Source organism: Andrena cerasifolii, chromosome 10 (assembly GCF_050908995.1).
Source record: "Andrena cerasifolii isolate SP2316 chromosome 10, iyAndCera1_principal, whole genome shotgun sequence".
In the NCBI taxonomy this organism is placed as follows: domain Eukaryota; kingdom Metazoa; phylum Arthropoda; class Insecta; order Hymenoptera; family Andrenidae; genus Andrena; species Andrena cerasifolii.
Window position 1 is genome coordinate 10,373,203 of NC_135127.1, and position 13,960 is coordinate 10,387,162.

Sequence of the window (13,960 nt, forward strand, 5' to 3'; positions counted from 1 at the left end):
CCCGCTCGTTCCTTATCAATCAAACGGCCCGCGAGGCGCCACAGGTGCGCTTCGTCTCGAACGATCTTGATCAAATAGATCACCCAGCAGCCGCGATAACATAGGCACGTCTGCGACGCTCGAATCCGGGCACGAGCGAGTCGCGTCTCTCGAAGCGTGTCATCTTCCTCGCGCGACCCAAGAAGAGGTACCATCCGATGCTCGACCAAAATTGAACGGTTGCAGGAATCCGAGGGTCTGCGCCGATTTCTCTTTTCTCGCCTCTTTTTTTTTTGTCTCTTTTTCTTTATTTCGTTAATGCTCCTTTTTATTAAAATACGCCACGGCACGCACGCGTCGACTCTCGATCGGGGAACGACTCTCGCGTGGCCCTCCGCGCGATATCCACGCTGATACCGGGAAGGATTGCAGCGTCGTCGTGGCTCGTGTACTCACCACCTTCAGTCTCCACAGCCGTCGTAGCATGATGACAAGAGGCTAGGGGGCGAAGATCGCTAGAACGCTCGGCACGAGGGCACGGAGATCTCGAGGTAGAACAATATATATAATATATCGCGAGGAATATTGCGCACACCTTTCGTGATATACTGGGTGAATGCGTGCGTACACGCGACACTTTTATCGCTGAACGGTCGCGAGGTCTTATCGTAACATTACGACAACAATAAGTACATACAGTAGCGGCGGGGCTCTCTTACGTCTCGAGGAAGGCCGCGCTTTAGCGCTCGACTACCTACGTTGGCTTTTTTCATTTTCGCCAACCGTCGACGTCACCTCGGCTTTCCGCTGTTTCGTAATCCGACGCAGGGACGGCGCGCTGAATGACGATCAGTTCGGTTTAAAATAAAAGCCCCGGGTTGCGTCATCCCGCTCGGCTTGGTTTCGCGTTCAAGATTGAACAAGGAAACTCGAGTTTCTCGCGGCGTTCATCTTGCGGATGAATGAAGAAACGATTCGATCTTATTTATCACTAATCAGAAGATGAAATTGAATAGCTTCGACGACCACCGATGATAGGTTACAGCGTTGATTTTATTTGCCTGCAATAACACGCTCCTTCTCCGTCGATCGCGAACGAACGGAACCGCCCCTCTCGACTTAAGAGAACATCATCGGGAGTCACGACTCGAAAATTCCGCTAACATAGTCACATTCTCTCTCTCTCTCTCTTTTGCTTTCAATTTCTTGTAAGTCTTGGCCGCAAAGTCGATGCGTGGTACGAGAGATCGCTCTCGAGACGCTGCAGAACGCGTGCGAAATCATCGCTCGCGTGGTGCGCGTCTTCGTAACAACAAGAGGGTTGGGGGAGGGTTGGGGAACACACGTCCAAAGAACGCGAACGTTTTCAGCGCGACCGTGGCCTATAAATCTAAAAATACTTCAAACCGCCTAATCCCTTAAAACGGTACTACTCTCTCTCTAATAAACTGTTTGTAAAACACACTTTCGCTAATGTCCACTGTCTCCCACTATCGCCCTTCACATTCGCTTGCACGCACGCGGGCCACTCTCACCCCTTTCTCACTCGCATTCTCGCTAAGCTCCCCCTGCCTATCGCTCGCTCACGCACTCTAAACGTTTACAATAAGATTACTGTAGGATAAAACGACGATACAAATAATTTATAAATCGCTCTATGTGAACCAAGGATCCGCCAGTTCCCTTGCGCGTTACTCCGCGAGCTTCCGGAGCGGCTCCCCTTCGCGAGACGAGAAACAGAAGAGGACCTCGCAAACAGAAACGACAGAGCCCACCGCGCTCACTCTTCCAAAGAAATACCTCTCCAATCGGAACAGCCTCGAGAGCAGCCGGCATCTACTTCGCGAGCACTTCTAGCACGTTTCGCGAATAGTCCTCGAAATATCGTGGGAAGTGCCCGCGAAGTTCCAGCGAGAGATTTCAGTCGAGTGATCCATCCACGGAATATAGCCAATAGCAGAGATACGCTGATGTAAGTACGGTAGCGAAAGTGGCGACGCCAATGGAAGTAAGGACACTGAAGGCAGTATATGACGTCCAGCTCTGGGACGTGGTGATTCGTTCAATGAGATCAACGGGACTCTGAATGGGAATTGAAATACTTTATACAACCCTAGGCTCCTCATCTCCCATTCTTCCGCCTTGAAACTTTGCACTGGAAACGTGTTTACTTTAACGGCTGGCTGAGTATACGACGTCGCTGTTCCCCTTGCCAGTGGCTTGGTCAATGATAAAGATACAGGGAAGCCGTGGAGTCAGCCAGACGTTAAAGTAAATATATCTTCGAGGGTCTGTAGTAGAAACTTGGGAGAATAAACACTAGAAGCTTGCTTGGGGTCGTACAGTAGTGTTTGAATGGTCATTCAGCTGCCATTGATCTCGTTGGAGAATGAATGGAAGCCTAAAGTGAGGCGCCGCGGAGTCCCACTGCTTCGATTTATCGAATTCAGGAGCTGATATCGATGTACTGTTGATTATACCTTCGTTCTAATTTGGCATCGCGTTGCCTAGCTGCACACGCGCACTGTCGCCGACTCGCTCAGCGCGTTTCCTCTTTTCCCAACGCTTCGGCCTGGCACGCCTGCGGTTACCTTCGCGTGACTTCTTCGAAAGCCTTTGCCGAAGTCGAAACGCTGGCTGGAACGCATATCGGGAAACACGATGCCTCATCGGTTGTTATCCACTGAGCTCCTATTGGTTATATTATCTGGGCTTTGTAAAAACGAGCAGCGCTCACTCGAGGGTGCCTCTCTCGCGAATAGGCGTGTTAATAAATAAATTAAGTATCTCATAGTAACTCCTCTTTTTAAAATGATCTGGGCTACGTTTTTATGTACTATGTACAAGTGTGCTGGTCTCTCTCTGTCTGTCTCTCGTGCTCCGTTTAATGCTCCTTCCATCTCGTAGACTGCTTTATTCGATCTCTATTTTATTATTTACCTTCGTACCAAACTAGCGCGCTCTCCTCCTGGCAACTTCTTCCCTCCCTCGACACATATACGCGTGACTTTATGCATCTCTGTGTACGTGTGTATGTGTGTGTTAATAGCGTGTCAGATTCGTGTCGGTTACTGCGTAGAACTTAAGTTAAGCTAAGTTTAATAGACACGGCACAGCCGATTATCTGCGCTCCTTTTTAGCGGCTACCGCGGCGACCAGCGCCGCGCCACGACCGCTGCCGTCTTCCGACAGCATTAAGTTGAACTGCAAAATAAAAAGGAGGAATTACTCGCTGGAGGCCCCACACCGGAAGCCTGTTTCGCATTCAGGTTTTGAGTCTCATCCACTTGGACAGAAATACTTGAATATAGGTTTATAATAGTGAAGTCTCCAATGCGCATGTGCGAACTGATGACGGGAAAGTAAGATAGGCTTCTTTACTCCGCGGATTTAACTGTGTTGGAGATTTAGCAATGAAATTTTCATTAGAGACCTCGCTACTCGATGCACCTCTATTTACTATTGTTTCTGGGAACAGAAGTGTCTTTGGGGCCAAAAAGGAGATTGGATTGTTGCTAGTGGTCTCACCTTGTGATTCTGTAACTGCGTGATCTTTTCAGTCATAATATCGTGAAAGTGCGGATGAAATCTGTAGACCGAACCGTCGATACCGACTGTGACATTGTTGTCATCCATTCTGTTAAGAAGAGTGGCAATCCCAGCGCTGGCGAGATGGGCTGCCCTCCTCGACACGACCGAGCAAACGTATCTGACGTTCTCGCAGTCTTGGTCGGTCACGTTTCGCATGCCTACTTCTGCTAAAACTTCGCGGCAGTTCGTGTATTTGCCTTTAGGATCGCTGCAACGAATAGATCGAGGGAATAAAACGCGGAGCTCGAATAGGAAGTCTTAGAAATAGTTTAGAATGTCGAAGAAATACTGATTCTTCAATGCTATGGGCACCAAGCAGTGGAATAAGCTCTCAGAGATTTTCGAAGGAAAAATATATCGTTGAGTCATTGTGTAGATATAACTAGTTGAAATAAAGTTAATAAAATTTAAGTATAATCCTAGTTTTTCACAAAATTTACTAAATCTTACTTAATTAAATTTATATATTTTTATTTAATTCACCTTAGATTTCATCAGAGATCTAAGGATACCTACGCTTGTAGACTTAATTTCTACAAATCTCTGACAAGTTTAAGGCCACGAACACTTGCAAAAACCTCTAATCGTTTAGGAAATCCCCAGATATAATTTTCTACTACTCACTTTTCGATTTCGGATACATATTTGGTGAAGAACTTCCCGCGTTTCTTGAGACCGCTGGGCCACTTGCCACCGAACAGTAGGCCAGCGTTGGCGATTTTCTCCAGGACCAACCTCACCAATTCACCCATGTACATTCCAGAGATCATCTTCTCGAACAACTGTGTCGAGGGGTTGATCGAGTTTTCGTCAATGTCACGATCGAAATCTGTGAGGATGAAATCTAGAACCCCACCCTCGCCGAAAGCACCCCATTCTGTGTTGATCAACATGTATGGTTTCTCGGGCAAGAAATTTCCCGGCGTGGCACACTCCACGTTCTCCGTCCTCTCCACGTAACAGGCATTGGAACCCGTCCCTACATGCAAACACAAGAAAAAGGCAAGGAATCAATATGAGTCTCTGAGAAAAAAAAATTCGAAAACAGTTGATATTATAATTCCTTTCTCAGAAATTATCTTTCACCAATAATTATCGTAACCATGAAAGATAACGTCTCTGTTAGAATGTACGGAGAAAAGTACGTCACGCTTACGTACGCAATACGCGATATTTACACAATAAGTGCTGAATAATGAATAAACGAATGATGTAGATAAGTTTATAACAGACTCAGATATTTAGAAATACCTTATCGTGCGCACTCGAGGAGATTGTGCCATTACGTAAACACTATTTTTATAACAATAAAACTCTCTCACTGAGCATTAAGTAAAACTATTTTAAATAAACAGTTACAGATGCTAACTATTCTGTTAAGCTTGATTAGTATGCAGTCAGAGATGGTTTTTGAGAATCAGATTCAACGTGCACCTACCGACGATCAATCCAATACGGCAATTCCTGTTTTTCCAGGCGCAGGACATTAACGTGCCAGTAGTGTCGTTCAAAATAGCGCACACATCGATTTTAACGTCCTGTACAACAAATCAAAGTTAGCACGCGCGTTTCACCTTAGACACGACCGGTGTCGCTCGCACGCAAACGATCATCCCTGTCATTGTTTCCCAACCCCGTTACCTTAGCCGCGCGGTTCTTACGAAATCGTTGGCAAATTTAGATCATATCCGCGTTCATTGTTCACGTGTATTCAAGCATACACTATCGACCATAAGTTCGGTTCGTCGTATTCTTTGCTACGTACAGCAGCGGTGAAAAGAAAGTTCAAGCTGTGAACGGAAACAAATAAGATCGTTCCATTAGAAAGAATGGTGTCTTAAAATTTCTGTAACACAGATTGGGTGGTTACCCAGAATAGACTAATGACACCGCATAATACGTAAACCCTAGAATTCATTTTGTTACGCAAGCATATGAAAATATGAATTTTAAACTTTCCTTTGACCAGCATTTAGAATTTAGAATGACAGAGGTGTGATTCATAATGGAGGCATAAAAGGGATAGATTTTTTTGTGCAAAAAATTGAATCGACATCGGCGCCTGCCATAATCGAGTTTCAAAGTTCGTAGAATGTATTATTTATATTTTAATGTAAAAGCATATAAAAATTTGAATTTTAAAGAAGGAAAAACGCCCTAAAATAGGTTCGTTCTCGTTTATAATAATCCTAACGGCTCCCGGATGTCGCATCAGGTTCGTCCGCACCCCTAATTAACACACTCAGAAACCATATTCCTTGGGAAATGCCTCTCTCGCTGGCCTTTCCCATTGCCCGGCGCCCGCAGCCCCGGCTCGTAACAGAATTAAAATTGATAATATTAATATTTTGTAAAAATATTTATATTATATTAATTTGTACTTATATAAATATATAAAAGAAAAATTCAGCTTCTATACTTAGGGTATACTTAGGGTATGAGCCCAATACCTTAATTAGCTTATTTATATATTTATATGATTAATATAGTAATAGTAAATTTGTGTTACATATTCCATCAAAATATTCCCTTTATCAGGCATATTACTTTATTTAATTAATATATCTGATAAAAAGAATATTAAATGAATTTAAGTTTTAATATAATAAATTGAATTTACAATGAAGGGTTTTAAATTGTTATGTAATTAAATTGAATTTAAATTGAGGGTTTTTATAATACCCATCTCTTTATGGCTCACTACCTCTGCTCGTGAATTATGGAAAGCTGATGGTAGTATTGTTACAAACAGTATCACAGGTTTTCGTGATTTATTCCATGAGTATTTAAAAGTCTTGCACCTGTTGAAGTATCAACTTGCACATAAACTTATGTGTCCGATAATACGAGTTTTCACGAACTTACGATCGGTAGTGTCTTTACGGAATTATTATTGCCGGAGTTGAAGGATCCGTATTATTACAATAGACACAGTAATCAGTACTGTTACTATCATAATAAACCTATTATCTTTGCGTGCAGCGATTCTGAAGAAATGTTAAGAGCACGCACCTTTTGCTTTCCTATCGCCTCCTCGAGGAGGCCGACGACATCCTCGTTCACCACGCCGCTGCAATTGAATCCCTTCGTCCATCTGACGAGCCGGCCATGCGTCAGCCCAGTCTGGGTCAGCGGGAAACTAAAGGTGAAGCCGAGGGGCAGAACCTCCTCCTGGAGGTTATGCTCCTGCACGAACAGCACCAAACAATGGGCTATGTGGTCGAATAGTTGAGTCCCGGTACCCAGCATCAGGCTCTGCGGTATCGCGTAGATTTTGCTCTTCATGTCGAAATTCATGCCGTCCAGGGTGATCAGGAGTACTCTGAAGTTCGTTCCTCCCAGGTCCAGCGCCAGAAAGTTTCCTTTCTCTGCAAACAGGTAAGCAACATGTCTCAATGTTTCATAGACCGTTGAAATTCTAATACAGTGGCAAATTCCGCTTTGGATATTTAAACATTCGGTGGAACTTCTTCAAATATGAAAAATGTTCGGTACATCTCCTTATCGTTCCCGCGAACCCGACACCCTCGCTTATTCGCCAGCTACGAGAATCTTGAATAGCTCGAAGGATCGTGAAAGAATGTTTCCTTACCACTGCCGTCGGGAAGGTCTTGAACGTAAGTCGTGAAGCACTTGACAATGGACTCATGGTGCGTTTTCTTCGACAGACCTCTCTGGATCTCTTCAGTCAGCTTCTGCATGACCAATCGCAGCTGGTCGTCGGAGAGGACGAGGTCCTTGCAGATATCTTTTATCTGCGAGCAAACGAAAATTCGTCGTCATTGATCGATACCCACGTAACAGTTCTGGCAGGCGACCTTGAACCGCCTCTCCCCCGAATGTTATCTATACAGGTCGTCCCAAAGTTGTAGGACAAGGAAGAACATTCGAATCCCTCGTACCAAAAAAATTCAATGAACCCTTAAGTGTTTTTAAAATATAAGCGATTCAAATTTAAGTCTCGCTCCTTTTATATGCTGAGAGGCCAGACGAATTCGAAGATGTACAGAGACTGTGCAGCAACTTAATTGAAAAATGTGTGCTTGATTGCTTAGTTTTTTAATGAGTGTCATTAATATACTGTATAACAGACACGTGTACTAAACTACTTTTAGAAAGGAAGAAATTAAAGAAACAAGCACGTTTGCTAATTCTTATCGAACCCAGTGACACTTACGTTATCGATAAAATTAAAAACTGCTTATTTCGCAATACTATTACCTATTTGAAATAGTAAGTAGGTATTTTTTGAAATATTATTATTTGAAATACTATTTCCTTATATTTCAATGAAATACTATTTCTTTATGTAACTACTGTTTCAAAGAAAAGTTTATCTGTCAAATCTTGTATCACTCGAACTAATGAACATATTTATTTCTATTTATCTATCTCAAAAATCTATTTTTCCCAGCCGTGTACTTACACCGTGAAAAGTCTTGGACACAACTGACGGTGGTATCATCGTACCCGTTCTTCTACCACTGACCGAACTCACTGAACTCTCCCAGCGCTTTCCCAACCATTTACACGCCCCGTGTCGTAAATGGTTATCTACAGAATACAGCTTGTACGTATATACCTATCCGAAATTTGAGGGTAAACACGAGTACCATTGTCGAGCGTAGCTTCGAGCGATCAGTACGGCGAAGGACTCTCTCCAAGGGTATCAGTCGCGACGCTGTATTATTCAGTGGTGCGGTAGTGATATGCAAATCGTTCGCAGTAATTTTTCATTTAATTTCTCGTGGCAAAAAGAATATCCATGCTCGCCTCATACTTTTGGGCCGCCTTGTATATCAACGACATTCGTGCGCAACTGCATGTGTTGCATAACTGTGCCTAGAGTGTGTACAGCGAGAAAGAGAGAGGAAGAGCGTGGCTGACATCATTTTATTTATTTTCTCGAAACACGGTCATCCCGATCAGGCGTCACTTGGGACTACTTAACATGGATTATGGGCAAGTAAGGGAAATTCTACTTCTTGCTGTGGGGCATTGAATTTTATGCCTCTATTGCCAGATAACAGAGCCTCGTAATTACTAGGAGAGCGAAATATTGATTTTCGCAACGCACGGCGAGGATCCGCGATGCTTATTTTAGTAATTGCACGACAGGGACGAGAAAAACATGATGCGAGGACAGATTGATAGGAAAGAGCCTACGATAGTAGTGAATTCATGTTTAATTATAGTTAATGCAATTTTTATAAAAAATCCCCTAATATCCTTAATGTTTATTCAGAATTCGCCCTTTTATCCAATTCTATTGTTTTATCTATACGTCCTTTCACCAAAGAGTGTTCATTTCGTAGACGCGAAGAGAATACATAAAGATAGAAATTACAGCCTATAATATTTCTGGGTCCATTAATAAATTAACGGGTAAGGTAATCTTAATGGTAGACCACCGTCAGTCGAGTCCATGAACACGTCTGTTCCAAGAATTTATTTAATAATGCTGACCGACTAGAAAGGTTGCATGTGCAGTGTTGGTACAGTTCTGAGCGCGCTGGTGTACGTGCAATCGAGTAGCAAAGTACGGAAGAATTGCGAGCGATAGTAGTGAGTCACGAGAGAGTCGGGGGTGAACCCGGAGTTGAGTAATGGTCGCAGAGTGTCGATTTAATAAGCGTTTGTAAGCAACGGTTAGAAATGTAAGGCAAACAGTCATCTGGAACTTTGGAATAACTAAACTTAATTGTAGATTCTCAAGGAGCTTGCAGTTAAAGATTCAAATTGAAAAAGTACATAATCTCTCTGATTTTCCTAATTTTTAGAAGATTCTAAAAAATAATTCCAAGTGTCAGTAATGCATTGAAGATATAGGTAGTGCATTTCATACGAGTTTCATCGAGTGTTCAGACTGCACAGCACGAACAGTTTTATCCTCTAATTATTTTCAGCGGTGCAACATCCTTTCTCCTGCATTGTGATTACCTTTCCTAACGTTCCATAGTTTCCAATTTGCTAGTTGTTACTGGAAACAGTGACTACGTAAATTGAAGGCAATCTCTAATGTCAAAGTTTCTCGCTAATGAGCCTCGAGGAATCATGGTTTCGAATTGAAGAGAGAGTCTAATTCTACGCTAAAAAATAGGATATTTAGCTTCCTGTAAAACGCTACTTTCGCGAGAAATTCTTTGGCGATTTCCGGTGAAAAGAATTATTCCGAACATTGACCAACTTGGTTGATATCATTTATTCAATAAGTAACGAGGTTCCCATTTTTTCAATGATAGTTTACGTAAACTATGGCATCGACGCTGCAGAAAGCGATTGTAAAACGAGCAATCTAATGCTTCTCCCCTCCGACCTAAGGGAGATGAGATATCGCGTTGTACAATAGTCAACATGTTTATGTACAGTATCATGATAAATAATTAGCCTCGCTATTATAAACTGTTTCTTAATTTCCTCGCCAATTTCTTCAATACCTGTTTCACACTTCTTCCTAATCATAGAACACCTAGAAACCTAGTTTGCAACTCAATTAAAAGTTTCACGAACTCACTGTCTTCATCCGCTGCAAAAACCTGGAAACTTCCGAATATAGGTACACAGGGCGTACGAATTAATAAAGCTGAGAGATTAAACGAAATTGCGAGTGCACACTCGACAGCACAGTTTTCCACGATACATACCTATCGATATTAACAAATTTAATCACTCAAGGCTTGAAGAAATACCCCGTTAAGTCTGTCCTGATTTCGTCCGCCAGAAAATATTTGTAGAGAGCGAATTTCAAGCTCAGTTTCCTTTCAAAGTAAACAGTGAAAACTCTACAATATAACTCTGTCGAAATCACTCGATACAAGTGCCTCGGCGCGATGACACGCCGACGCCACTGCAAGTGTTAATATAAGTCGATTAACCTTGACTGCTGCGAATAATGGCTGAGGAATGATATTCGTTCGTCGGGACACGGTTTTGCGTCAACGTGGATCATCGCAGGTGTGATTAAAGCGGCTTTTGCACCGTCCCCCCCGCGGCGTAATTCGTCGCTGGACGTACTTGTCGTCGCGATCGAATCTGGAGCAAGTATTAATAACGGAGCAGCATTGGAAGAAATAAATGTGGAGCGACGGTTTACATTCGAGTGACGAGCAATTAGAGCGGTCACGTGGTTGGGAAAGATAATTGTTAATTGAGTCACGCGTCACCGGCAGCGATTCCGCCGCGGGAATCGGTCGTTGCTTCTGTCTCGCAGCGATAGAGAGGAGGAAAGCCGGCGTTAAAGGTCGATCGGCTTTTCTACCGGTTCCTCGAAAACGAAGGTTGACTGGGGAACCTGATCGATCGCGGCATCAGGGACGCAGGTTTGCCGCTGTATTAAGAACAGCGTACTACGATGCTCGATTAATTCTGTACTCCATTCTGTTTCGCTCAGTCTTCTGGCTTGCAAACGCGGTGGGGAATTTCTGTCTACTTTTGGAAAGTGTTGTGCGCTTTGGGAAGGTAGATGAGATGGAATTGGAAGCTTGGAATCTAAATTGTGATTTTTTAATTGAAAGCTTCTGTTCTCCACGATTGCTTGTTTGTAGAATTGAGTTTAGGATTCGTGTCTCTGTTGCTTTGAGAAAATTAAATGGATAGGGTTCCAGTAGAATTTACATATGTGGTCCTAGGAAAGAACATAGACAGTTTTTTAAATTCATAGTTGATGTCTTCACCACTTTTGAAAAGTGTTATTATACGCTTTGACTGCCTTGCATGAAATGGAATTGGACTTTAGAATCAGAAACCCAGGGAACCGTGGTTCATCCAGCGGGGATGCAGTTACTTTTTCCATTTCACACTCCGAAACCTTTTATCTGCTAAATCCACTCTGTTTGCTCTCCTCAGAAAGTGTAAGAGATGTAGTATTTAAACCCGGAATGCTATTTAGTCATTCCTTCAGAAACACAGAGAGCAGCGATTTCGTTTAACACTGACAATGAGATAAAGTCACTTCTTTCATTCAGTTCTCCTCGACCTTCCGTTTCGTAACCGCAGCTAAGAATTTATGTTCCGGTCAGCTCTGGAAGGTATTATTGTGTGAAATGGAATTCGACTGCATCTCTGAAAACACGCGAGTCCTGATTCTCTGGTTCTCAAGGCGAACTCAACCTTTCCTTTCTCATTCTTTTTCTACCTCCTCTGTTTTCTAGATGCAGTTCAGGGATTTGCGCCTCTGCTATTTATATCCCCCATTAAAGAACAGGAATAGAGTACAGAAATAGGTCCGCTCTTTTCATTCTATTTCCATTAATCCCCGGTTTTCTGAATACGGCTCGGTCGAGTTTAACGTAACTCTCAGCCGGATCGAAGTACAGGAAGCTTAAAGCGACTGGTATTTCGAAAACGGAGCCGTGATTCCTTCGTACCGATCGGCGAAATCACTTTGCTGATTTTATTTATCGATATCCGTCATTCCTCGAGAAGTTAATTCATGAGGCTTTGAACAGTATGCACCGTGCGTAAATGCATTCATTCGCACGTTTTCACGTTCACTGATTATTCATCTTGGCTCGTGAAAACTAATAAGTATACACGCGAGACTGTCAAGTTCAAGTATAATGTAACAGTTGTCAGCACGGTGTGAATTGCGCTCCGCGACATGGTTCGCATAGCAGTTAGTAAAACAGCGATAATATCAAGCGGAAATTCGATTTTTCGTAGATTAGTAATACGAAGAATGTTCGCTGTATTAATATCCAGCGTGTTGCTTTTAAGTGGCTGGGATGAGAAGCAGATAAAATGACAATTTCACTGTTCTCTTTACGAAGAAAATAAATATTCCAGATAGATTTACAACATTCGTTTTGAACTTCGAATTCCGAAAGTTGCAGTATATATTCTTTCTTGGTTAGCAAGCATCGATTTGTTTTATTATATGAAAGTGAGTTGAGCAACGCTTAGTGAAGGTTGCACGTGAGAATTTTTTAATAAAGCTGAACAGTATGAATGATTAGTACGATAAGAGAATTCTTGAAATTGATTGAAACTATTAGTATTAAATACTCTTCTGTAAAACTCAGCGAAACTTATTCCTCCACTGTCCCTCACGTTGGTTACAAAAAGAACATTGCATACTCGTAACACGAATATTCAGTACCCATGCATAATATATTACTTGTGACGAGCGAATATTATAAATTCTAAGATTTTTGTTCACTTTGACTAGTCGCATAAATTCATACATTTTCGCAATCTATTCCTCCTGCGATAATTAATTATAAGTCCACCGCAATTATAAAGTCACCGACTAATTGCAAGTACCTTATCACAAAAACCATTTCCATCCCTCGTCGAAACATTCAGAACAAATAATGGTACAAGTAATAAAGAGAACCGCGTACCCAACTCGAAAAGCCCACCTCCGAAATCTACGTTCCATATATTTACACTCGCGGTGTACGCCTACTATGGTAATTAGGCGATTAATAGTCCACCGTGGACATTTTGCTATTCAAATAGTCGGCGGTAGTGCGGCACGAGTGTTGCGTCAGCTGCCGCGAGCGACGGACATCCAAGGACGGAGCCGCGCGGCGACGGTTCACTGCTCGTTCGAAATTCCCGCCAATTCCGTTCGCCGCTCGTTCGAAACTCCCGCCAATTCCGTGCGCCGTTTTCCCTCTTCCTTTCTCCCGGAGACGGTGTGGCATTGATCTGGCAGTGACGTCGCCGACACACCCGCCAGCCAGCCAATGGGGGGCTGTTATGAATGAATGGGTATAGTGCATACGCGCCGCGTGCACGCTCTACAGGAAGAGAGCGTGCAAAGGCCAATGCACAGTGATTCGTCTAAATGCACGTGGCGGAATGCACGGGGCGATACGATCTCTCGCGCGGCTCGAATTTATGCAATAGCTTAGCATGCAAATAGGTATGCGTGGCGAGGCATCAACACTCGCTTCCTCGTCCGAGCGGTCTCTAATAATCACCTAACCAGGAACGCCGATTCCCTCACTGTCATCCGCGCCCGACAATCGCCACTCATCGACACGGCCGAAACTGCGCCTTATTAAATCCACGGTATATGCAGCCGCACCGTCAAGGACAAGTGGCGGCGGACGAAAATATGCCTCCTAGGCGGGGACGACCTCGTGTCGAAAGTGCGGGACGGCGGATCGCGGCTCGATGTTCCGCGAAAGCGTCAGCCGCCGCCGCCGCCGCCGCCTGGTAACCGACAAAAACCGTAACCGTTGCGCACGTGCATCGGTGCAACACGTTGCGCGATAGAGCATAACTTTGAATAATGAACGTTGCCTCGTGACGGGGATCGTGCACCTTGATCCTCTCGCGCCTAAATGATTTTCGTGCCGAATCGGGGCGACGGGCCCGAGGCGCGGCTTACCGGCGACTTTGCCGCGTGAAACCGTGGCAGTCCGGTCGCGTCACCGTGACG

At 43.6% G+C, this 13,960-nt stretch overlaps 2 protein-coding genes across 7 annotated transcripts in view; one reads left to right on the forward strand and one right to left on the reverse strand.

Annotated features, from left to right (window-relative positions):
* The window catches only part of LOC143373696 (BRISC complex subunit FAM175B), a 45,748-nt gene that overhangs the window by 8,745 nt on the left and 23,043 nt on the right, over nucleotides 1–13,960 (forward strand). Inside the window, exon 1 of one of the 3 annotated variants that reach the window (XM_076821173.1) lies at nucleotides 8,123–8,536. The exons of the other annotated variants lie outside the window; for them this stretch is intronic. The gene's annotated coding sequence lies outside the window, so the exon portion shown is untranslated. Of the gene's footprint in view, nucleotides 1–8,122; nucleotides 8,537–13,960 lie in introns of those variants that run through there. 3 annotated transcript variants of the gene reach the window in all.
* Nucleotides 1,012–13,960, reverse strand: part of Hex-a (Hexokinase A) — a 30,589-nt gene continuing 17,640 nt past the window's right edge. For all 4 annotated transcript variants that reach the window (XM_076821169.1, XM_076821166.1, XM_076821167.1 and 1 more), the window contains exons 2-7: nucleotides 7,163–7,325; nucleotides 6,583–6,938; nucleotides 5,009–5,108; nucleotides 4,195–4,549; nucleotides 3,508–3,778; nucleotides 1,012–3,183 (exon numbers count right to left, since the gene is read on the reverse strand). In XM_076821169.1, coding sequence (XP_076677284.1) covers nucleotides 3,100–3,183; nucleotides 3,508–3,778; nucleotides 4,195–4,549; nucleotides 5,009–5,108; nucleotides 6,583–6,938; nucleotides 7,163–7,325 — 1,329 coding nt within the window. In that variant the 3' untranslated portion in view covers nucleotides 1,012–3,099. The remainder of the gene's footprint in view (nucleotides 3,184–3,507; nucleotides 3,779–4,194; nucleotides 4,550–5,008; nucleotides 5,109–6,582; nucleotides 6,939–7,162; nucleotides 7,326–13,960) is intronic.